Here is a 26,895-nt window from a genome sequence, read left to right as displayed (position 1 = left end):
ACGATTTTTCTCGCAGCAGTGCACACACACACACACACACACACACACACACACACACACACACACACACACACACACACACACACATTCATACACACAGAACAGCAGAATCAAAGTTGATCGAGCATTTTACTTTGCAAAGGCGTACCTTACATCTCGTTCCAATTGTATATCCAGTCACAATATTTGGTGTTTAATTACTAGAAAGGCCAGTACACAACTTGCCCTTTTGGACACCAGTTGACATTTCACAATGTGTATTTTCACTTTGCTACGTACAAGCTTTGATATATAAATAGACGGATGGATCTGTCTGACTAGTTAATCAGTGTGTTATATTGTCATTAATCTAACCAATTAGTAATTTTAGTCATATGTTTGTTCGTTCGTCTCAATATCAACATCATGTTTTTTCAGAAACGTTCCCCAGAGTGAGGGTCATCACGTCATGATCGAGTCCGTCGTGAGCCAACCTCTGGGTGGCATGTCAGTTCCGATACGAAGGCCAGGAGCTGTCGTAGCGCGAGGTGACGTCATAGATCCAGGGCAGGTGGTACTGGATAGAGGTGTAGACGCCAGGCAGGTGGATGGCGCCACAATCCTTGCCCCAGGACACGAGCCCCCCTTGCACCCACACTCCCTCCCGGGGACAGGCATAAGGGCCACCCGAGTCACCCTGAAAGAACGCACAGGGCATGGCAATAAACTCACCCCAATGCAGAGCTTACCCCATTGCAACGATCAAATAAAGAAAACGAAGTACATTCTATTTGTATTTGTCACTGCTGTCAATGTCTTGGATAAAACACAATTAATGACAAACTATTCAGAAATTCAATATAATGCGCTGATGTAATACCATTGAAAAATCTAGCCCAGACTGCATTTTACGATGATAAAAAGAGTGATACACTAAGTTAATCACATGATGACTTGTTTTTCCAGTCCTTAGTTATCCCTGAAAATGCACTGCATGTGTAATCGGCAGGCCAAAAGTCATTATTTCGAATGAATGATGCGTCTATTGCGAGCGAGCACGATGTGACATATTCACTAAAAACAACAACAACAACAAAAAACCAAAACAAACCTATGCTGTCCAAGCAAAATGGTAATGCACGTGAACATGTTATCAATGAAAATGTTCGGTTTCTCTCTCTCTCTTTGGCCAATGATATTGAAGTGTCAAAGCGTCAAAGCGTCTCTCTCTCTCTTTGCCCCTTTTCGTATCTCCTCCCATCCATCTCTCTTTCCCTTTCTCCCAAAGCCCCGTCTCCCGTGTCTTTCCCATGTTTCCTTCCCTCATCTTCCACTCTCTGTCCCTTCACATCCATCTCTCCCTCTTCCATTTGCACGTCTCACTTTGCAAGCATCCTTGCCGCCGGAGGTGAAGCCGGCACAGAAAGCGTCAGAGGTGATGGTCTCGTTGTACCACTGTCCGCACTGCCACCTGTCAATCACCGGCAGTTCCACCTGCTGTAGCCACGCCCCATCCCCGGTACCTGCACAGGAACCCCGCGGAAGCTGTGGTTGCGTAAACATTACCAACCATCCGCCGTGTTAGCGACTCGCACATACGTATGGCTGGTAGGACGCAGGTTCGATTCCCAGCGGAGGTGGGTTTTTTCGGCCCGCGGCCGGCTCCTACCCAGAGTTGAGTATTCTGTGGGCTTAAATGGGAAGACTGGTACCACACAGTCGAGATTCATCTACCTCACGGATGCGTCTTTGGGTGTTCTGCTGAGATTTCCTGACCAACATTGCAAAAAACAAAGCCACATTCAACAGCGATGTGTTGCTTTCATTTTCTTTCTGTGTTCGTGAGCTGCAGCTACCACGTTCAGTCAGATTTACGAGTGGGCATTTCCGTTATCATCGCTTGTCACTCCGCCATATTGGCAGCCATACTCCGTGGCAGCCATACTCCATGGATTATGGGATATTAAACGTGCGCATTTGATTTTTTGCATGAATAATTACACGAATATCATTAAGGCACAATCTGGTCTGTACATATGTTAACTTGAGAGTATGGAAAAATCTCCACCCTTAATCCTGTAGGCCTTGATACCGAGATCAAACCTATGGACCGAAAGTCCAAGACTATTTGACTATTGCGCCCTTCGGTATTGAGTTTCATATGACATTTACTTGAACGTTTACATTTTCTCTACTTTGAGAAATGTGTTGGTCGTACAGAAAATGTTTATTAGTAAAGTCTAAGTTTAGTCTGCTCAATTTGCTGTCTTGCGCTGAAAGAAAATTAGTTCTAACTCTGCGTGCTTCAAAATTGTTTGACTGAGTATTTTATGTCTGTTTTCAACATTTTGGCTTCATGTTGATTTGCTGCATCTTTTCTTTTTATTTACTGTCAGGACTATGTCTAATATATTGGTCTGGTGTCCACTTTGCTGTCCTCCATTCTCGTAATGGAGTGATACGATTAAATCAAATGTTAAGATGTTCGAGTATACCGAAGTGGTCCGCCGTGGTGTCCTTCTGGACATGGAGTTCGGACCGACAGGCAAAGAAAACAAAAAGGGACACACACACACACACACACACACACACACACACACACACACACACACACATGCACGTGCGCATATGTATCACAACGTTGTTGTTCATGAAAGTTATGTATATGACAATGCTATTGTTGTACTTGCTACTGGTGCTGTTGTTGATGAAAAGGCCGGTCTATAACAATGTTGTCAATACAAAGTCCTGACTGTGTTAACACTGTTGTTTAGTTGCTGTGAATGCAAAGTTGTAAATTTGACAATGTTGTTTTCGGTGATCATGCAGAGTCCTTGCCAATAACGATGTTGTTGTGAACCGCCGTGGTCTGTGGAAGATCCTCCACAGCCTAATCCAGCTGATTGCATCATTCCACGATGGCATGCGGGCAAGAGTACAGGAAAATACTGACTTGTCGGATCAGTTCCCTGTGGTAAATGGAGTGAAGCAGGGCTGCGTCCTGGCACCCACACTGTTTTCCATTCTCTTCTCTGTCATGCTGATTGACGCCTTCCAGGACTGTGACCGGGGCATCTACATTCAGTTTCGCACAGATGGCAAACTTTTCAACTTGCGGCGACTCCACGCTAGGTCCAGGGTGTTTGAGGCACTGTTGTGAGAGCTCCTCTTTGCTGATGACTGCACGCTTGCTGCACACACCCATGAGGACATGCAGTTCATTATGGACAGGTTCTCATCCTCCTGCAGGCGCTTTGGACTCACCATCAGCCTCAGCAAGACCGAGTCCATGTACCAACCAGCTAGCTCACAGAACGCCAGTGCCTCCCCCCCACCTGCAATCAAGATCGATGACACAGAGATCAAGTCAGTCGACAAGTTTTGCTACCTGGTCAGCATCCTATGCAGCAACGGAGCCCTTGATGCAGAAGTGACGCTGCGCATCGCCAAGCCAGCTCCGCCTTTGGCAGACTCAACAACAGGCTGTAGAACAACAAAGGCATCAGGCTCAGCACCAAAATCAAAACCTACAGAGCTGTTGTGCTGACCACCTTGTTGTACTGCTGTGAAATATGGACGACGTATCGTCGTCACATTCAACAATTTGAGCAGTTTCACCAGAAATGCCTACGAAAGATCCTCAGCATAAAGTGGTCCTAGAGAGGAGCGGCCTGCCCAGCATCGAAAGCCTGCTGATCCAGTGCCAGCAACGCTGGACAGGACACGTTGTCCGCATGACAGACAGCAGGAACCCGAAGATGCTACTGTATGGCCAGCTGAAGGAAGGCCACCGCGAACTTGGAAGACCCTGCAAGCGCTTCAAGGACACATTGAAGACAAACCTCAAAGCCTGTGAAATAGACATCGCTACCTGGGAAACTGATGCCCTTGACCGCTCTCGCTGGTGGATGCTGTGCTCTAGTGGCATAACGACGTTTGAAAACAAGAGAACGCTGGCCATTAAAGAGAAGCGTGAGCAAAGGAAGCAGGGCTCAACTACTGGAGACGCTTTCCCTTGCAACACCTGTGGGAAGTTCTGCGCATCCAGAATCGGCCTCTTCTCCCATATGAGGACACACACCGACAGATAAGCCTGCTTGCCTACTCATCCGTCGGTCCGACGGGATACCCCATTGTTGTTAATGCAAAGTCCTATCCATGATGATTATGTTGTTCTTGTTCACAAAAGGGCTTATGTGATACAATGTTGTTGTTGATGTTTCTGTTAATGCAAATTATGTCTATGAGGATATTGTTATTGTAACTGCTGTAGATGCAAAGTCCTATCTCTTGCTTTTGGGTGTTAATGCACAGTCGTGTCAATGAAGGATGTTTTTGTTAACGCACAGTTTTGTCCATGACAATGATGCCGTTGTTGTTGTTGAAGCAAACTCCTGTCTCTAACGAACCTCTGGTATCCCCCCAGCCGGTGACGTAGCAACCCGTTCCATCGCCTACCACGTCCTGGCCGGGGCGGGGCAGACATATGGGCTCCACCCTCAGACTGGATAGGGGTCTGGCCAGGCGGACCAGCGCGATGTCGTTGCCGTGCCCACTGACGTTGAAGTGAGGGTGAGTCTCCACATGCGCCACCTCCAGGTCTTGTCGGTCTAGCTCTGCTGAGGGGGTCTCGGTTCTTCCCAGCCGCGCCCTCCACTGCAGGCTGTCGTTGGATCTGGAACCCACGTCATGGTGTTGTTTCTGGATCGAAGGGTTTTGGTTAAGGGTGAGGACTGGGGGTAAAATAAGAAAATTTAAATTAAATAAAATAGAATAGACCTGAACTGATTTGTTAAAATGAATCCTCGTTATTTGTGCATTTCATTTTCACTATAAATTCATATGATACCCACGACAACAGTTTCAAGCGCTCGTGCACACAATGAACGAGAGAGGAGGGACGCATAAAGAGAAAGACGCATAGAGAGAGGGAGATGAGAAAGAAAGTGTGCGTGCGCGCGCGAAAGAGAGAGAGAGAGAGAGAGAGAGAGAGAGAGAGAGAGACACACACACACACACACACATATATATCTATACGCGCATGCACATGCATACAAACACTCACACATTCACACATAAACACACACTGCCCACCAGCCCCTCCCACACCCCAACTCAGTCACCGTTGGAAGCCCCCTGACCCGTGGAAGCAGTGTGCAGCAGTGAGCAGCCAGAGGGCGGAGATGAGGCTGGCCCCGCAGTGATGTCGGAACACGCCCTCCCCTGTCAGGTGTCGCAGGGACACCATCCACGGCCACGAGCCCGAGGGGGCAGAGTCCCCTCCCACGATCCTCGTCACTCGCACCATGCTTGCCCCGCACCCTGTCACCACCCATCACATACGTTTTTCACGCAGGCTGCTCTGTCTGTCACAGCCGTTTTTTGTGTTGGGAATTCAAAGCCAGAGAAGCAAAACAAGAGCTGTTAGTCTCAGTGAGAAAAAGGCACAATACTTCAGTATGTTGCTGCTTCTCGTTACAATGGTACTTAAACATCCTATTATATTTCATTTTACTGAAACAGTTTTAAACGAAAGGCAGACGAGTAGAGCTTCGCAACTTTAGATATCAAATTGAACTGGTCTTCTCCACCAGCCACCCAAAACAGCCTTATCAGTATCTCCATCTGTCAGGCATGGAATCCAGCTTTGCTTTCAAATACACTTATTGAAACAGTTTCATTATCTTTGCAGAATAGAAGGAAAAAAGGTTTTTAAACGTTATCTTGAAATATGCCCATTTCAAGATGAATATATATATCCATATCTATTTATCTATCTCTCCCTCTCTATTTATTGTTTTTCCTGGTTATGTTTTAAAAAAAATTATAACTATGTGTTAACTTGTTTTGTTTTCCGGGTTCTAATCCTAATATATGTTACTGTTTAAAGCAGCCACGAACATATATGGTCGCTCTTTCTGAACCTCATTTGTTTATATAATATTCATACGGCACACTTTCAGAACACGTGCTTTTTCTCGTGTATTTTCTTGTTGCTTCTTTTCGTATGAGAAATGTCAGTATCAATATGGAATTAAACACATAGAAAAAAACGCTTAGGTGGAAGCATGATTGGTTGCAAAATGTATCAATACTGCCAGTAACACGAAAAGAGGGCCGGTGTAAAAGGCCAGACTCTACCCTGTCAAGAGTAAGCCCCCATATAAAGTGGCCTTGTCCAGAACATGCCCGTGTAGAATCTGGCCCTAGCCAGAATATATCCCGGATATAAACTAGCCAGGCTACACCCGGGGTACAGTTTGGCCAAGCCAGTTTATATCATCTGGGCCATTTTGTACCCCTTTCTTTTCCTCTGAAATCAGTGCTGACATTTGTGTTTCCTTAATTTTTAGTTATAGTGCTGTATATTTGAACGTCTTATTTTGAGCGTGAAATTGCCGTTTGATAGTAGTCCTCCATGCTCCAACAGGACTGTAAGGATAAATAATCAAAGAAATACTGGTTTAGCGGTTTTATCTTATGGACAATTTTGGACAAAATGAAAATACCATCGGGTCTAAGCGGTAACTGAATGTTCAAAGTTGGAATGCTATCATTCTCAATAATATAAAAAAGCATAAGTATCTTAATAGGTAAAGGGGAAAATAGTCAAAAGTGACCTATCCATTTTTAAGCAACTCTATATTGATTTCAAGCAAAAAAACGGTGAGCGTATACGGAACACGTACTTGCATCACTTATTATTATTATTATTGTCATTATCATCATCATCATTATTATTATTACCATAGATGTGATACAGACCGGTTGGATAAGCGAAGTGTATGCAACACAAGGGGTACATTCCGCCAAGAGGGATATGACATGGCCAAGGCTGGTTGAAACCCCGGGGTTGAAGTAGCCTGGGCAAAACCAACGTCACATCCACGGGCAGTCAGGACAAGACAACCAACAATCCATGACGGATGATGGGGAAGTTCATTCGTTAAACTCTGTGTGTGTCTGTGTGTGTGTGTGTGTGTGTGTGTGTGTGTGTGTGTGTGTGTGTGTGCAGGTTAAATGAAAGTGTGCTTGCGAGATTTGACGGACCTGGAGGGTATTTTGTATATGTTATAGATGCACATAAATAAAGGTATGCTCACAATATTGTGCATAGGATGCGTCAAGTGTGTCCTAAGCTGGAATATGTATGCTCACAATATTGTGCATAGGATGCGTCAAGTGTGTCCTAAGCTGAAATATGTATGCTCACAATATTGTGCATAGGATGCGTCAAGTGTGTCCTAAGCTGAAATATGTATGCTCACAATATTGTGCATAGGATGCGTCAAGTGTGTCCTAAGCTGAAATATGTATGCTCACAATATTGTGCATAGGATGCGTCAAGTGTGTCCTAAGTTGGAATGTGTATCTCACTTTTTAAATTTTATGGTCCAGTATGTTCCGTATACAGATAAAATATAGACATATTGCATACCTTCAGGTAGCGATGGCGTTGAATTCAAAGAAAGAAGTAATCCAATCAGCTCCAAATTGTCAAATTAATCTTGACAGTTTCCTTTCATGCTATGTTACACTTTCATCTCACGCTATGTTGTATTGTGTTTCAAATGCACCGTGTTTTGACTGGGGTGGTAGGCCTATCAAGTTAAGTTTCTTTTCTTTTGTTTTCTCTCTGGTTGAGTGGGTGTCTCCATCTTTGTACTTAAGCTTTTGTCAGCTTCTTTTATATTTTTAGTTTCCTCTCTCACTACCATCCATTCATTGTCCATCAAAGCGACTGGATTGTACGTTCTCATCATCGTCCATTCGTTTGATATCCATCTTCCCAGCGAGCCACTGTTTTTTCTTTCATATGATCACTCCCCCTTCCATCCTCCCATCCTCGTTCCCTCCCCTCCATCCCCACATGCTGATACCGTGAGCAACGGTTCGGACGCGCTTTGACTTCCCCTTCCCACATCAAACACTGAGAATGCATTGTTTCATCACGCGAGAGCTCCGTTATCTCTGGAAAACCGATGTTGCGATTCTGTGTGTGACAGACGTTTCAATGGAATTTATTGGTGATATGAGACACGTTTATCATTCTCACTTTTAAAGCACTCCCTTATCAAAGCAAATACAGAAACGCGTTTTTGTTAGTTTGATTTATTATTATTATTATTATTTTGTTTTTTTGTTTATTTACAAAATGATACCCCAATCAGGCTTTGCTTTTTATTCCCCCTGTTTGTTGTTGTTGTTGTTGTTTTCGGGTATGCGCTCAGAATGAGAGAGAGAGAGAGAGAGAGAGAGAGAGAGAATTCTTAACAGCTGAATAGATATTCATTTCCAAGAGCTTAACTCCAAGGTTTGTAACAAATTCTTGAGCACGCCACAGTGAACAACAGTGAAGACAGTGTTCTTGCCGGTGCTCTGCAGTCATGCCGGGTTACTGTCCACCCCGAGTGTAACGAACCAAAGAAAAGTTTTTTTTTCTGTCTGAATCTGTGTTCTGAGAACAGGGAGATAATGATTTGCATTAAGGCGCTGTGCATGTCGATTTCCAAGCTTTTGTAGAATATTCACAAAAAGCACATCACTACCATCACCACGGCTGCACGACCATCGCCGTTACCGACAACAACAACAACATCAATGCTAAAAATACCACTACTACTGATAACAATGAGAATAATTATGACAATAGGCTTAGATGTTTAGTGTGTATGTTTTGTTCGTGCTTTGCTTTTCTAAAACAAGAAGGCTCAACTGATACTCGTAAAATATATCTTGTAAAAAGACACATTGGAAAAGATGCCAAGGCAGAAAACTGAAGCATCGCTGACAGTAGATTTGAAGAGATCTTTGTGTTGACAATGAGAGAACAAAACAAACAAAAGATCATATCTGGATTATAAATATTGGGGAAAATGCCAAAGCGTTTGGTTTACACTGAGTTTCATTCTGCAAAAGAATGTCATGCAAGAGGACAAACAAGAGCAAGGGCTAGCAAAGAGTGTGAACTGTTGATTTTACTATACAGTTTTAACCGGTCATGAAACGAGTGTAACACAGTGCAGACCAGACCATGATCTTTAAAGCTATATGGACAGTAACAATGATTGTGTCAGAATATCTAATACTGCATCAAAATCTGAAAGATCTTATATATCACAAATCTGAAATACACTCTGCTGTGATTGGTTTTCTGACCTTATCTTTATATCATCTCCAGGCCCTGGAAAACTGTTAAGAATCTGACAATTAATGAGCAGTCACAAAAAATCCAGACCTGTTCATTTGTAATTGCCTTTTGTCGTGTGACCTTTTACACGCAGACTAAACACCTCAGTCATCAACCTGTCCACGAGAGGTTGATCTCTTCCGCAAACAGAGCTCCGGTTAATCTTACTTTCGGGCTGTCGACATACGAATGACTTCTTTCTTTGGGTGATTTTCCGCATAATAACTGTTGCACAAAGTGGGGGAAGTAATTTCCCTTCGGCGCTGATTATGTGCATTGTGTGTATTGTGTCGTGATTTGGGTGGAAGATGCGTGGATGGACGATGAGACAGAGAGAGAGAGAGAGAGAGAGAGACGCACGCGCGCGGGTGTGTGTGTGTGTGTGTGTGTGTGTGTGTGTGGTGATTGATTACTAAGAGTCAGTTTAACACAAATGTCATATTTGAGAAAAACTGCTGACGTAAGCTTCAACTTACAAGATCCACCGACACGTTTCTCAGTAGCAAAGAAATGTTTTATTCAAACAAGCAAACCAACCTTGCCCTTTGGTGAAGATCGTTTGAGAACCCTGGTGTGTGAGACGCGCGTGTCGCATCCAGTACAACTATATCAAATTTCATCGGAAAAAAGGGGGCGATCCAGAACTCGGCAAGACAACAGCCGCCCATGAAAGCAAACCATCCACGACATGGTGTTACCACTGGAGAAGCTTTGATATTTATGTTGCCTCATTTAAAAAGATTTCATGCGAAGGTTTCAGAGAATTGAGCGCCAATACCACGACCGTTGGCTTGACGCTGTGGCTTTGAGTTGAGGCCGAAGTCACACAACATTATTTTCATGTATATCGATACTTCTGGGTAGACATCAGTTCAAAAGTGTGAACTTGGATCAAACTGAACAGCGTTTGATCTTGAAGAATTCGTCGTTCTGCATCTGTGTGTGCTTTACTGATGTCAGTCTACACACACACACACACACACACACACACACACACACACACACACACACACACATATATATGTATATATATATATATATATATATATATATATATATATACACGTATGTGTGTGTGTGTGTGTGTGTGTGTGTGTGTGTGTGTTATATACATATGTATATATATATACACGTATGTGTGTGTGTGTGTGTGTGTGTGTGTGTGTGTGTGTGTTATATACATATGTATATATATATATGTGTGTGTGTGTGTGCGTGTGTGTGTGTGTGTGTTATACATATGTATATATATATATATATATATGTGTGTGTGTGTGTGTGTGTGTGTGTGTGTGTGTGTGTGTGTGTAGGCCGTGTACCCGAGTGGTTTATTATTATGAAAGGGGACGGTACAAAAGAATTACTTAGCAGGCCAGTCACAAAAGGGTTTTCTATTGTTTTATTACAATATTAAGTAAAGGAGAATAAAAATAAATAATAAAGAGAAAACAAAGAGAAAACAGTGCAAGCGATATGGCGAAGACGTTAGCCGTTGCGGGAATACACACAACACACAATGCTTGCAACACAGCAAGAGAGAGAGAGAGAGAGAGAGAGAGAGAGAGAGACAGAGATCGTACGAGCGTGCATGCGTGTAATGAGCATGTTCAAATATAGAGTAACTACGTTAGTCAAGTGGCTCTAACAAAGACAAATAAAAAGTCTGGCAGTTCCTGCTCAGGTGAAAAAGTGACCAGTCATCATTTGCTGTGGCTATTTATGCAAGTTAAGTGGACTGCAATGACGTGGCCCGTGAAGCGAATCGGCATAAATCCACCTTAATTGGATTAGCATTGTGTTTGTTACAAGGTGTTCAATGATAGATTTCTAAATGATTCATGAAATGATTTATGTCGGATTAGTCACAAAAGAAACAGCTCAACACCTACTTTCTAATGAGTATAAAATGAAGTGTTGATTATTTAAGATGAATTTATAATCTTGATTTAAGTCACCTGAATTGATCAGTTTTAGCGAGCTTGTCGCTGAAAATTACGAACTGCATTAAATCAGTTTAACGTAGGCAAACACAAATGGAACAGATTTAAAGATGGAATTGCGACGATTCTGCCAGTGTATAATCTTGTAGTTTACTGATCCAACGAAAGAGATATAATCAAATACGGGTTGTCAGAAATACAAGTTTCAGCTCACCCAGTGGCGTACACTGGCAGTGACAATAGTTGTGGAGTGGTTGTGTGACGAAGAGAGGACAAAACAAAACAAAAAAAATGACGCAAGTTTAGCGTCAGTTGAAAATCTTTAGACTGATGAACCATTAAACTGAAATCAAGCATGCTTCTAACTGTTTAAAGTGTGTGTGTAAGCACAACAAATATAATATTGCAGCGAACGATACAGAGACTTGATTTAATGGATGTTTAGAGAATAGGTTTAGAATGGGCTTTGCATTCAAACCGGGAATGGAGTCACACATTCTGCGCGAGCCGTTGCAGACTGGCGGTAAGTTGCAAAAAACGCGTCTGCTATAGCTCAGCTTTCAGCTTGCGCTGTGAGTTGAGCCACGGTCATCAGTAGTCAGCTGAGCGCTTGGCTACCTATATAGGTATATATATATATATATATATATATATATCAAAGCATCCATGACCGTAGGCTAAAGTCGAGGTAAAACCGATAATTGTTCAATATTTAATGACATTTTATCTGCAGATTCAAGCCGCAGTTAAACTGATCGAGTGATTCCCAGCCGGAAACGGCTGTCCGAAGCAGTTACACACGGTAAATAAAAACAACCCCGGTCATTATACGAGTTAAAGAGAAACTGCCCATCGATAGATAAATAAATAAATAGATAGAATGAATAAATAAATAAATAAATGAATAAAGAACATTATGATGATCTCCACATAATCTCGATTTCGGAAGCATAATGGATATGGCTTTGAGTCGAATCTTTCTTGCTGGGTGATGAATCGTAAAAAGTCTCGGATGGAATGTCGCCTTGCTATGTTGCTGGTATTTTTTATCTTGTTAAAGCGCCACCCAAGGGCAGATGTCAGAACAAAGATTGGCTGATTGAATTAAGAAAACAAGAATGTAGTTGTTTTGTGAGACACCACGACTTGCGTGTGCCCGGAGTGAGTCACATGACCACCACAGACCACATCCAGCACATACCATTCCTCACAAACTCAACTGCATAAGGGTAGACTTTGCTCAAGACGACACTGTATCTGATTTTGTTTGAGTTTCGATTTCTTCGCTTCGGCCGGTGGATAGAGGTCATATCGGTGGTCTCAAGTTTAGGTCCGTGGAAATGTTTAGCCATCGAGCAGCGATGGAAACTTGGAAACTACGAAGACGCTTTTAAAACATTTTCAATTAAGGCTACCAGTCTTGAAATGTTCCTCGACACCTTTCCACCTCTTCCCAACATCGGTTGGTTCTGGGCTGTCAAGGTGAACGCTGTTCGTTTGCATTCTTCTGTGACTTAGGAACTATTTTGGTAAGTTCATAAATTCTGTCGTCTGCTTGTTGGTGTGCAGAAAAGTTGTATTGTTCTCTCCCCCACCCTTGTGTGTGTGTGTGTGTGTGTGTGTGTGTGTGTGTGTGTGTGTGTGTGTGTGTGTCTGTCTGTCTGTCTGTCTGTCTGTCTGTGTCTGTGTCTGCCTCTACGTGCGCGCTCGAGAGCGTACGTGCGTGTGTACATGTGTATTTGTGTTTATCAATGTGTGTATGATGTGTGTGTTGTGATATGTGTGTATGAAAGCGTGTTTGTATGAGTGTGTGTGTGTGTATGTGTGTGTGTGTGTGTGTGAATAAAACCCATGCAAAGCACGCACGCTCATTACATTCGTTCACAATTCCCAAGCTGTATATTACTTTCCCCATCCCGCTCTGTTTAACTGCAAAGGAACCCACTCCATCATGCCACGACAGGCTTAACCCTATAGCCCCCAAGCAGCAGCCCATTGTCAGTCATCCTCGACTCCCAAGCTGCTTTCTTGCTCACCGCCCCCATCAATATCACCACCCGGCATACACCGGAAGCAAAGTGACGAAGCTTTTGACTCTGCCGCTCCCCATTATCATGAATACGCATTAGCATGCGCAGCACACAAAAACTGGTGTGACTATGCTTATGAGATGTCCAGCTGAGTCCACATACAACTTTGTGGATTTAGAGAGAGAGAGAGAGGGGGGGGGTGCGGGGTGGAATGCGAGTGCCTGCTTCACTGAAGTGTATTCCACAATGAAAATTAACCAGACACAAAAACGATAAGACAGTATTACTTCCCAATATTGTATATCAGCGTACAGAGCATTGTCCTGATGATTCCGCTCTTTGACATTGCAGTGCTTGGTTGGAAGGTTTGTGTTTTGCGAATGGCTGGAGACGGGCAACTCTGCATTACTCCGCTTTATAATAATCATCATCATCATCATCATCATCATCATCATCATCAATGTAATTGTTTTGGTGATTAATCATTGCAGAGACCAATCAAGCACTTATATATATATATAAAAAAAAGTTATTCAGAAGGACAAAAGTAATCAAAAGAATGATATGATGCTTAAATATGTATACAGCTAAAGAAAACTGTGGACCAAAATGGGGATCGGAGGCAACTACTTTGTTAACAGGCAGGTTTTATGTACAGACTCCTGTATGGTGACTTGACGAAGCGAAAGAGGGAGCTCGTTCCAAGTGCAAAGTTCCAGAAACAGAGCGGCGACCGATTGTAGAATAGGAATGTGGGAACAGAGTGGATCTGAAAGTGATCGTCGATGGCGAGATGGGATGTAAGGGTAAAGACAGTCACATAGCCATGCAGAAACAGCTTTGTTTATACACTTATAGCATAAATAGCTGACTTTGTACTTTATTCTACGCTGGACATGAAGCCATGAGAGAAGTTGCAAATGGAGAGCGATGTGCTTCGATCATTTCTTTCTGATGTCGAGTCGAGAGAGTGAATGAAACAGGCAAACCAGACAAGAGAGAATTACAGAATTCGAAACGGGTGAAAATGACAGAAGCAACAAACATACGTTTCGTCGGTGGACAAGTATTTCCAAACAGAACTGATGCGCCGTACTTTACAGTATCTGGATTGACAGACCTGACTGATATTTCCACGGATATTTGTTGTCGTTTGACCAAACCCAGACTGCCGACTGTGCTGGAAAGAAGGATGGATGTAGACCTTCTCCAAGTTTGGTTGAGCCAATAGTGATGGGAGAGTTTTAGTTTGGCTCCCACGAGCATTGCTTCAGTCTTTTCGGCATTTCATTGTACTTTGTTTTTAGTCATCCAGTTCTGAATGTCCAGGAAACAGTCGGATGCTTCTACTTGTAGCAAGAGAGAGGACAGATTTTTTAAAGCTGAGTATCATCGGCGTATGAATGATGACTGAAATGGTGTGTCATACTGTGAGCGGAAGAAGAAAAAATTAGTGTTGTCTTTCTCTCAAATTATGAACGTCATATATTAAGCAGAAGGACATGTTGTGTCATTGTTTTCTCTTTGTCTTTTCTTATTTTTTTGTATCTTGCAACACAAATTGTTGAACGGGAAACACAACGAGTAACAATGAAGTCCCCACCCTCATGGATTATCCAATTACTGAACGAGCATGTTGTTAGACTATCAATCAACACTTAATCAAATACGTTTTGGTTGTGTCATATTTCATACGCCAAAATATCACTTTTTTGTCACTCTAACCCCACAGTCAAATATTAGAAAATTCCGTCCAGCAAATTAACATCATAATTCACATAAAACTTCCTATTGCTGAACGTTTGTTCTCAATAGCAACAATGAAAATAGATGAAGAACTTTTCCCACCTTTTTTTTCTGCCCCATCATCTGCACCGTTTCAGTGGCATTACTCCCACGCCGCTCATTTAGATTCCCCCATACACGGCCACACCCGGGTTCGTCCGTCGCAGTTCCAGCGTCGGCAGTCCACAGGGAACCATCGATGTTAGGTCGCCAGGAGGCCACACACCAGAGGAGACCCTGCACTGCTGCTGAGTCACTTCGGTGGTGTTCAGTGGTGCCTGTTCTGATTCAACGTACTTAGGACACCACCTACTAAGCCCCCTACTAACGACAATAATGGCTTAGTCGCGGAGCCAGACTGAGTGAGCGTCCCTCCCAGAGTGGAGACCGCCACCACGTCCCTCAAACAACAGCCCCCCATGAATCCGCCAATACTGACGACATTGACAGGACTCACCCCAAGCTCTGTGGAGGGGTATCGAAACTGAGGTCGCCATGAGAGCAGGGCATGAAAGGCCACAGACTTTGAGACTATTTTGTTTGTATTGATGACGATGAAGAAGGAGGAGGATGACGATGATGATGACGATGTTGCTATGGAGGTCCATTTTGGTTTGGGACTGCGTGACAAGGCTGTACTCTACGCTTCCTGTCATAATGATATCCCGGCGTTAACCAGGCCCGAGAGATACAGACACTTGCAGTGTTGGTCAGGTAATTAGAGCAACACACCCAAGGACGCTTCCTTGAAGTGGATGACACTCGACTGTGTGGTCCCAGTCTCCCCATTTAAGCCCACAGCACACTCAACTCTGGGTAGGAGCCGGCCACGGGCCGAAAAACCCACCTCCGCTGGGATTCGAACCCGCGTCCTCCCAGCCGTCAGTCCGTGACGCTAAACACTTCGCCACGGCGGCTGGTTTTTCCCACAAATTTTGTTTTCAAGCACACACACATACCCGACCGTTCAAACGGACACACACACACACACACACACACACACATACACACACACACACACACACACACACAAAAACACACACACACACACGCACGCACGCACGCACACACACACACACACACACACACACACACACACACACACACACACACAAAGGAAAAAAGGATCAACCTTTTGTTTACAAAAATGATAATCTAAATGGCCAGGGAGATTCCTCGGTGATTTATTTGCATGAATGAAACTTTTTACCCCCATTTTTTATGCCTTTCCCTCTTCGGATATTAATGCATTTGCAATGTTTTAACACTTCCAGATGTGTGAAGTGAATAAAAGCGAGAGACCACCCGAGAAATCGTTTGGCAGCGGCACCACTGACACACGGTAGCCAGGCGAGAGGAGATGTGTTGAATCAATCTTGCATGCTGGCATCAACACGACACGCAGCGCACAGGGCAGATGATTGCGCGGCGCTGGTTTGGTATTACGTGATTGTATGTCCTTCACTGAATGCATCAGAATCAACATAGTCACCTTTTCCATTTCCATCTCTCTTTTGCACCTCTGTGTGTGTGTGTGTGTGTGTGTGTGTGTGTGTGTGTGTGTGTGTGTGTGTGTGTGTGTGTGTGTGTGTGTTTGACAAAAACAGAGAGAGAGAGAGGGAGAACTATTGCTTTTTGTTAACTCTCGAACGCACTCCATGTCAATCTAAATTAGTAAGAGGAATAAGCAGAAGAAGAAGGATGCTGATTATGATGACGACGATGACGACGACGGCAGTGATATGAAGAATTTAAGATGAACAGGAAAGGATATACAAGAGGAATATTAAGAAATGATGGGGCATATCAGAACTTTGATGTGGCCAGCAGTGAGATAAATTTGCATGTGCAAACTCTTCCAAGTCGGTGTGATAGTTTTTGGCAGGGGATAAGAAGGGGAAGGGTGCTTGGAAAAATGTCCAAGAAGTGCTTGAAAATATGACAGAATTGCTAATCTAGAATACTTTTGTTGTAAATTTATTCATGAATATGTTAAACACAATACACATTTTGATATGGTAACAAGAATGCATTCAACACTACTTGAATGATGTGAATGTAAACCAATAAATCTCGTTCTCTCTGTGGGAATGTGGTATTGCCTCCATTGGTGATTGGTGATGAACAGGTTGACAACAATAATAACTGTTTAGGTACTATTGATAATGGCGAAGTCAACAGACTAATTGATAAGCTATAATCCTTTATAATTATGCTGAACACAAAAGGATTCTTTTTTCTCCATCACACCTGGAATAGAATATGCTGCGGCTTATGTAAAAGTCCAATGACTATGGTGGAGGTGGAAATATCGTGTGATATTCACGTGCATGCTGACAAACGATTCTGTCGATTAGAACTATGATTCTTGCAACGTGGCATTCATGCAGGATCATGCAGACGTGGCCGTCAAGCAATGCCAGTGTGTTGACTTTCACAGCAAACCTCGCCTGAGTTGTTTTTCTTTTGCATTCCCTTCTGTCTGTCTGTCTGTCTGTCTATTCTTTCACGTCAATCATTTTCTGCAAAGCGCCCTGTCCTCTTCCGTTAAAATGAATCTGATATCTTGATGACGGGCGCAATAGCCAAATAGTTTAAGCGTTGGATTTTCAATCTGAGGGTCCCGGGTTCGTATCTTGGTGACGGCGCCCGGTGGTAAAGGGTGGGGATTTTTCCGATCTCCCAGGTCAACATATGTGCAGACCTGCTAGTGCCTGAACCCCCTTCGTGTGTATACACACACAAAAGATCAATTACGAACGTTAAAGATTGTCAGCGTCCGGTGGGTTATGGAAACAAGAACATACACAGCATGCACCCCCCCCCCGAAAACGGAGTATGGCTGCCTACATGGCGGGGTAAATAAAAACAACAACAACGGTCACACACATAAAATCTTACATGTCTGTCTGAGTGTGTATGTGTGGGTGCCTGAAATCTGATTGAATGACACAAGAAACGAATGATGAGCACCCAGTGGCAGCCGTCAGTCGGTTCTACCCAGGTAGACAGCCTGTTGTGCAAATGACGCCGTGTTTGTAAAGCGCTTAGAACTTGGTCTCCGATCGAGGATAGGCCTATAAAAGTATCCATATCAATCAATCGAAAGAAGGTATGTGAACCAAAGACAATCAGCTGATTCATACTGTGCTATGTTCTACGTAACTTTCAAGGATTTGTAGCAGAACGAAGGCGAAGAGAGTGAACGTACAGATGGAGAAGGTCGGAAAGGCAAAGTGGTTCGTGATAAAAGTGAGCATGATTTCGTATTTAGATATTTAATTAAAAGGCATGTGATGCAGAGTACGAAAAATATGGGAAATGTAATCATATTCTGGTGTTAGAGTGATACAGCAGCATGTTTCTAAACCTTCCAGCTTCTAAATTGTCTGAACGAACTGTTTCGCACAAGAGTTCTACATCGAATTACACTGATCTAATATTGAAAGAACTGGAGCAAAGACAGGACTTTTACAGACATCTTCCGATGAGTCTGAAGAATGAAACGAGTTAGAACAGTGGTCTGTTGGCAGCTTTTTAATACCCGCGGCACTGTTGAACAAGAGACGTGGTTTCCATGCAGCGAGATATTTCTCTTTTCTTTAAAGAAAAAAAAAACCTTCTAAATTTGTCTCATCACAAACATTGTTTTTTCAGAATGCGCGTATTGTCTTCAGAATGCGTGTATTGTCTTATTTGCAGCTTTTAGAGTATGCTACTGGTTCGCCAGAACGCGTCTGTAAGCCAAACTGAGCACAGTAACATTACTCTGTCATATGGAGTCATAATTATCTAATACATAAGAAATATCCAAATTACCGTCACTACACACTGCGAAACGCTGTTGGGCAACGCTGCCAGAAAATCAAGGCAAAGTTTAGAACTGATTTCCCCACCCACCATGAGAGGCACAGCCTTCAGCCCCTACATCATTTATCTGTATGTGGTGGGACCGCTGAGGTGTGGGCACAGGCAGCAACACCTGTCTGCTTGTCAATGCGTGGCGAGAATTAAACATAAAAATAAAGAAACAAATTCTCTATCTTCTTTTTCACGCGACCACACTTCCAAAAAGGAAAAAGGAAAAGCCACCCCAGAAATATTCAAGGACTTGCTTTTTAATTTGTTTGACGAAACTTGACTGTTCCTAACGATCTGAAACAATCTGTTTGGTTTTAACTAAGCACGGAAAGAAGCCGATAGGCTAGGTTAGCAAGGAGGGCGAAATGAAACGTGGAAAACACTCCATGCTCTCTGATGCAGGTCCAAGCTGACTGTCGTGTTTGAAGGACGATGGGATCGGCTTGACTCTCAGCTGATCACTTGTGGCTCCATCAACACGTCCGTGGCAGGGCCACAAACCGAGACGCGACCAGAGAAAAGAAACCAATAAAGCAGCCACACGACCACCGACACGTATACAACGCAAAATCTCAAAGCGGATTTCTCCCGAGGACGTTTCCCAATGAAATGGAGAAAGGTCCAATCAAATGAGCCCCCAAATGACTTGAAAGCGAAGGGAACTGCTGGGCATGTTGCTGAAAACTCTTTTAAAGTCTTCTGGTTTATTTTTAGAACGCGAAAGAGGTAGGAAAATTGGCAATATTTCTTCAATTCAGCGGAGCTCGCGAGAAATGTCTTGTCCCCACCCCCACCCCCGCCCGTGCCTCCCTGCCCCCCCTCCCACTCTGTCTCTCTCTCTCTGAGTGTGTGTGTGTGTGTGTGTGTGTGTGTGTGTGTGTGTGTGTGTGTGTGTGTGTGTGCGTGTGCGCGCGTGCGAGCGGGAACAACAGTTTCGTACAATCCATGGTTCGGTTTGGATGCGGCTGGCACTGAAAAATGCATCTTTTGTAATCTGCTGAAATTTGTCTCCCAGAGAGTGCAGCTATTTTTACGGTTATTTCATTTAGTTTATTTTGACTGAATTTGACGTAGTTTGCGCATGTCTGTCAAGTCTCAATATCTCTCGACCTTTTCGTTCATCACACTGGTTGAAGTCACAAAACTATTGTGCCTTATGTAACAGATGTGATCAGTCCAGAATTCTGCAGGGAGCATTGTAGACAGACACCGGTATTGCGACCAGAAGCATAGACTATGTGTTTTGGTTGTTGTGGTCACACACACACACACACACACACACACACACACATATATATATATATATATAAATATAACATTGAACAAGGAACTGAACTTCGGGAAACACCACACACACACACACACATATATATATGTATATATATATATATATATATATATATATGTGTGTGTGTGTGTGTGTGTGTGTGTGTGTGTGTAGTATAGTGTAGTGTAGTGTTTCCCGAAGTCCAGTTCCTTGTTCAATGTTATCTAAGCTGTACACTCAGCCACTGTCCGACAACATCGTTGTGATTTTTACAAGTTCGCAGATGACACCCAACTCACAAAGCTTCTTCCCAAAGTTCTTTTGCTATCCCCCGCAAAAATAAAGGGACTTGTATTGTTGCTGTGAAGGAGTGGATGCTGACGAACAATCTTAGACTTCATGACGCCAGGACAGAAACCATACTAAAAGGCTCTAAGCCTTCGCTTAGTCATATTTCAGGCTATACCCTGACTGTCTGCAATGCTGATATCAAAATTCTGTCAGAAACGTGGGTGCATATTTTGACTCAGCTCTGTGCATGTATGACCGTATCAGTAATTTATGTAAAATTGCAAACTTCCAACTGAGAAGAATCCGTATTATTCGACCGTATCTGATTGTTGAAGCAAACAGTCAGCTTGTCTGTTCCTTTGTCCTCGAAGTCGCATTGACTACTGCAATTCACAACCTGCTGGTTTATCTTCTTATTTTTTTGTCATGACTTCAGATAGTATTGAACAATGCTGCAAGAGTTATTTTCAGAAAGACGAAAAAAGATCATGTTACCCCACTCTTACATCAACTTCACTGGGTACCTGTCCAGTACATAATTCAGTACAAAACTGGCATATTGGCTCATCGCAACTTTGACGGAACTCTCCCACTTTACTTATCTTCTGTCATTTATGATTGCACCACTTCCCGTTCTCTCATGTCTTCTGGAGAAAAGCTCCTTCGAGTCGCAAAAACGTCTTCAGAGACATTTGGCCAAAGGGCCTTTCAGTATCAAGCACCTTCTGTCATGAATTCTCTTCCCCTGGATTTCCGTCACTTACCAATTATGTCCACTTTCAAAACAAATTTGAAAACCCACGTATTCAACTGGCCTTCAGATGTAACAACCCGTAGCTGTTTGTCAGCTTTGTCTGCCTGACACCTTTTTTCTCCCCGATTGAAATCATCATGCAGTGTGCGTGTCTTTGGGTAGGTTTTTACTTCGTGTGTGTGCGCGCGCGAGTGTGTGTTTGTGTGCGCGCGCCTGTGTACGACATATGTGTGCCTTGTGTGTGTGTCTGTGGGGGCGGGGGGGGGGGGGGGGGGGGGGGGGTGATTGCTCATATTTGCAATTTGTAATATCTGCAATTTGTAGTATTGTTTTGGTGTATATAGATAAACATAATTTATATAAAGAATTAAGTTCTGGATATCAACGCTCGAAGATCATGACCGTTGTGATCATCTGGTAATCGTCGTTAGTCCAGAAAAGGTTACCTTGCTAAGGTAAGTGACTGAGGAGAGTCCAATAATTGCCTATAACGAAACAGAAAATACAATGAACATATCATCGGTCAATATGAATGTCGTTTTCTGTGATCAGCTTTGCGTTGGGAACCGTTGTACCCGTTAGGGCCCTCATAACTAAAATGAACAAAAGGGGGTAAGGGTGTACTGAAGCACACATATGCTCCAATTGACGGGTGGAGATCAAATCACGTTTAACATATTGCAGCTAAAGACGAGATGTTAAGAGCATGGCATTTAGGTTATTACTAAATGCCCCATACACAAAATATTGTGAAAATATTGAATGCATTTGCAAGGGACGTTTAACGGTAGAGCACGTTTTAACCCGCTGTTTAGTCATGAAACCTTTTTTGCCTCCAGAAATTACGGAACACGTGTTACAGTTTCAAATGTTAACATTTTTTGGAAAAAAGTTATATATTTCAAACTGTTCTTGATTAAAGTTAGTTAGCTATGTGTTAAATGGTCCAGTTGGTTGTTTATTGCAGGTCTCCACATGAACCTCTTTTCAAATAATAATGTACAGAAGTAGTGCATACAATATTTGATTATTGATATTTTTTTTGTCCTAATCCTGGTTCCCCCGTCCCGCCTCTCACACACACACTTCCAGTATTCTGTTTTTACTTTCTCCAGTCACTGACGTTCACCCTCTCCATTTTAGATTTTGTACTCTATCTTTACCACATTCTGTTCTCTCTCTGTCTGTCTGTCTCCTCCTTTCTTAGTCCCCTCCCCCTTGCCCCCCACCCCCCCTCCCCTCCATCTCAACCGCCCTCCTTTTCATTCAAATATACAGAAATGTCGATTTCTAATTGATAATAACAATCATGATTATGATAGAAATGATAATAATCCAAATGATAATGATAATATCTTTTATTTTCAGTCTAATATCATCATCTTAGATGAACAGACTATAAATAAATAAACGAACGAAAAGACGAGATGTAGGTATTTCAGTGTGATCCCGAAATAAAGCATCAGTCAGCAGTCTGGGCTTCCCAGGTGGTGCATTTCTTTTCAAAATCCGGCCATACCACATCGGGACAGAAAGACAATAGTCTCAGACTTGAATGCCAACCACTGCCCACAAAGTATTTGAGGCATGGTGCAAACAGTGTCCCTTCACTGGAACCCACGGTCTCCTGCTGCATCATGACAAAGCCAGTGCACACACCGATTGGCAACTTTTGACTTTCTGGTGGAATATAGAGCACAGCTGGTCACGTGTCCCCCACATTCTCTTGATTTGTCCCCTTGTGATAGGTTTATTTTCTATTTTTACAAGCGACAGCTGAGAGTAAGGCAATGCCAGTGTGCTGAAGATGTTTGAGGGCGTTAATTTGGGTACACCTATTCAGCATGGTCGGGTACCGTGGACACGTGGTTTAAGCGAATGGGAAAATGCATTAAAGCTGAGGGAGGATACATCAACTAGCTGGAATAGTCATTTTATTTTTTGCATAGAAGGTTATGTTTTCTCTTCAACATTATCACAGTAACATTTTCATGTAATATATTACATATTACAGCGAAAATATAACAATGACACATTTGGTAATTTCAGTATAAGCATGGTAATACTTTGCAAGGGTATTTTCAAAGAAAAAGCAACAAGAAAAAGCAAACAAAGACCAACACATCAAGCAACGACAAAAAAGGATTAACACTTATGATATGATGATACCTCAATTCCTAACTGGCTGCACACATTTGACAGTCAGGTTACATGGATTACAGGAGACATCAGAGAACTACGACAGCACAGCCCCATTGCCACAAAGGTGGTATGTGGTGATGGTGATCTAATTAATGTAATCAGAATCCATCTGTTAGATAATTGTGTCAAGTTAAAATGTACTTCACAATGCAGATACATATATTTGTTGGGAACTGATTCTTTCTGTTAAATAAAACAAGTATCCAAAAGAAAAAAAATGGAGTCAGGGTTTTTCAGTGATCAGGTTTTTGTAATAAAACCAGTTGGAAAAGAATTAATTTAGTCTGAAATATTATGTCATGTGTTTTTCTATCTTATATCTGTATGTAAGTAGTGTTCTAAAATATATATTAAATCAGGGTGACTGTTATCCCGTTTACGCTTATAAATGTAGCAATTAGCTGCAAGAATAATAAAATCAAATACCACATCAGTTTTGATGTTTCCATCGCATCCAAACAAAATCAGGTTTTCATTTAATCTCAGATTTGTTATTAATTCGCAAGTTTAATCAGGTATAGTCTGAATACGTTTCCAAAAACACTGCGTACCTTGGTATTTCCAAAACACGTGATCAAAACTGTGTTTTTCATTATTACAAAAAATACAGTTATGGTCATTCATTAATCCCATTTTTTAAAGAATACATTTGTTGCCAAAATTATATGAATTATTTTAATCTGAAGCCATTCTAAGTTAATGTCGTTAATTTGCTTAATTTTGAGGAAGGATTCTTTCCATTTGATTGCTTGTAGCATTTGTCTTCCTACTTCCTACAACATTTAGGCTCTAGGCTCTGGTCCATTGTCAGACATGACATGTAATACAGTTCAGTTGTGTTCCTTTTTATTTTATTTTTTTAATTTTTAGCAGAATGTGGTGTTTGCTCAGCTATGGTGTTAACACATATAGGTATATAGGTATATTACACTTTTGTATGAAATTTTTTGTACTGACAGTTTTATTCCAGTAAAGGTCACAAAAGCAATTGTTAAATCATATTTTTATCTGAATTCTGTAAAAGATAAAAAAGGTCCATTCTCAGGAATAAAGTCAACAACTTTTTGAATACCCTTTTTCAATCCAGTTTTTGTGAGAGAAAAAATACTATTACCAACTTTAATTCTTTCACTAAAGAGAATGGGTTCAGCAAGCATCTCACTAGGATTCTGTATTTCAGTTTTATAATAAAAATTTATCATATGCATTAAGAACTTCTGTCCAAAATCTATTATTTGTTTTGCACATACCTAATATCTTTGGTCCATAATTTTCCATATTATCAATAAAAGAATAAATCTCTTATGCTATATTTTCCATTATGTTTGTCTCTTTTATTGTCTAAGCCATATCAGTTTTAAAGAATGCAAATATGTTTTCCGGTCAGGAACATCTAAACCACCGTTGCTTTTATTTCTCGTTACCGTTTTTCTGTTTATTATCATTTTTATTGTTCCATACGAAAATATGGCACCTTTTTTGCAAGCCATCTATAAAATGACCAGGAAGATTTGGAAGCATGAACCATTAATAAATCAGTTTTGACAGGATAAATGATTTACAAACTGTAACTCTGTCAAGTGGTGTGATTTGTCGTCTCATCCATATTTTAAGCAGTAGTTTTATTTTTGTTGAATTTTCATTGTAATTCAATTTTCCACACTCTTTTAGGTCGTTAGTGAACCAAATACGAAGCATTTTAGATTTAGAGAGATTCCATTCCACGCCAAAATGTTTAATGTATCTTGTCTTCGACCTCTTTTTGCATCCTAACCAAACGGCACTTGTTTTTCCAGCATTCATACGTGATCCAGATTTTGCTCCAAACTTGCTTATTACTAATATACACATTTCAAATGATTTTTTTTCATCTGTTAAAGTAAATCCGTGCCATATGCATATTGGCATATTTCATGTTAAATATCATTGATTATAATGCCTTTGATACCTTCATTTTCTCTTATCATTATTGCAAGAATTTCTACAGACATGATAAAAAGATAAGGAGAGACTGGGTCACCCGGAATAGTCATTTTATGTGTAAGTATGCCCACGTGGCAGCATTTAGACATTTATCGAGCATGCAACGTATATGTCAAAATCTACCAACATGTTAAAGCCTTAAAAATTTCATTATTATAGGACGGAATCTTTTCCTCGGATCACCTATGGTTTGAAATCATAATGCTGGCAGGACACACACACACACACACAAACACACACACGCACACACACACACACACACACACACACACGCACGCACATATATACATGATACACACACACACACACACACACACACACACACACACACATACACACATATATATGTATATATATATATATATATATATATATATATATATATATATATATATATATATATATATGATATAACACTATTTATCCAGCTCTGTATTAGTATTAGAACGGAATGACACCATATACTGGAGAATATTGTCGAAATTACAAACAATATGTTAATGATTATCACGTGCTAGCTTTTAAGATAATATCCAAAGAAACGCATGAATTTCCCATTAACAGTAACAGAAAATAAATCACAGAATGTTAGAGGTCTTATAAATACTCTGCAATCCCACAAATACACACATCGAAATAACTCTTATTTTGCCATTTCATCCAACTCTTCGTCTGTAGTATATTCTTCTATTTCTGTATATGTACGAACAGGACATTTTTCTCGTTTATTGCTAAAGAGTCTAACAATAATATATATCATAGGTATATATTGTTAAACAAACTGCATGTGTTCACAAGCAAAATAATGAATGGACAAACATTGATAAGTCTGTAAACACTCACTGAGTTTGAAATAGGAAATCTCACTTCATGAAGAAGTAATGGTTTAATTAAACTAAACCATATTATATTCACAAATTTGGTCAATCAACTGACATAAAAAAGGTTTTCTTTTTCTTTTCTTACCGTTTGTAATAACGTTTCAAGTTTTTAAGGTGACAAGTTTCCTCCAGGCTCCATAAAAATGATACAAATACAGATTAGTCAAAGTGACAACTTACCAGAATTAACAGCAGTGGGCGTGGTCATCACTGTCCACGAAAAGAAGAGAATCGTCTGGCAGAAAACAAGGCAGATGAAATAACGAAACATATCTCCCCAGTACTGGCGTGCTCTTCGGTGCCTTCCAGGCAGAAAATATGGTTATGGTTAGCTTCTGTGGTTCCTTTTATTCACTATCACCATGGCAGTGAGACAGACCAAAAAGGAAACTTTATTATGGTTTAACGAAAATACTCAAAGTTGTGCAATACGAACCACAAATTGCGTTTCAAAATCTGGTGAAACAAATCAAGAAACCAGTAGTTTTGTGTTGTTGTGGTGTTGCTGTTTAGTTATTTCTCCGAACGATTTTATCTTTGATATGTTCAAACAAGCAGACCAACAGAAAGAAAAACGCCCATGGCAACCAGGCCTTTTGTAAGGTACAAATGTCAGACGACAAACTCACAACACAGCCACCACTGCACCCAGCAACATGAGGTGCTGCCTCAGTCTGTCATGTTCCCTCCAGAAAGGCTGTGAGCCGTACAGGCGGCTTGCGGGATATATTA

The 26,895-nt window shown here is 41.7% G+C and overlaps 1 protein-coding gene across 2 annotated transcripts; it reads right to left on the bottom strand.

Annotated features, from left to right (window-relative positions):
- Positions 1–143: 143 nt before the first annotated feature.
- On the bottom strand, positions 144–26,895 carry LOC143292009 (serine protease 33-like). Of its 2 annotated transcripts, none has more exons than XM_076602169.1 (5): positions 26,344–26,895; positions 5,103–5,301; positions 4,389–4,654; positions 1,363–1,502; positions 144–676 (listed from the first exon to the last, which is right to left on the bottom strand). In XM_076602169.1, exons 1-5 carry the CDS (start codon positions 26,432–26,434, stop codon positions 488–490), a joined length of 885 nt encoding a protein of 294 aa, XP_076458284.1. In that variant the 5' UTR covers positions 26,435–26,895; the 3' UTR covers positions 144–487. The 2 variants fall into 2 exon arrangements, with proteins under 2 accessions (XP_076458284.1, XP_076458293.1); XM_076602178.1 differs by having other exon boundaries at positions 5,121–5,301.

This window comes from Babylonia areolata, chromosome 1 (assembly GCF_041734735.1).
Source record: "Babylonia areolata isolate BAREFJ2019XMU chromosome 1, ASM4173473v1, whole genome shotgun sequence".
NCBI lineage: Eukaryota > Metazoa > Mollusca > Gastropoda > Neogastropoda > Buccinidae > Babylonia > Babylonia areolata.
The sequence above is the reverse complement of the archived record's forward strand: the minus strand, read 5'-3'. Positions and strand labels throughout refer to the sequence as shown.

Bases quoted from the DNA above. Each gene is read 5' to 3' on its own strand.
- LOC143292009 (XM_076602169.1), bottom strand. From the start codon at position 26,434: ATGTTTCGTTATTTCATCTGCCTTGTTTTCTGCCAGACGATTCTCTTC. The intron at 4,655-5,102 runs GTGACTGAGTTG...CGTGGGTTCCAG, and splicing joins GGGTCAGGGGGCTTCCAACG to ATCCAACGACAGCCTGCAGT. The intron at 677-1,362 runs GTGAGACGTGCA...GCGTTCTTTCAG, and splicing joins GCGGCAAGGATGCTTGCAAA to GGTGACTCGGGTGGCCCTTA.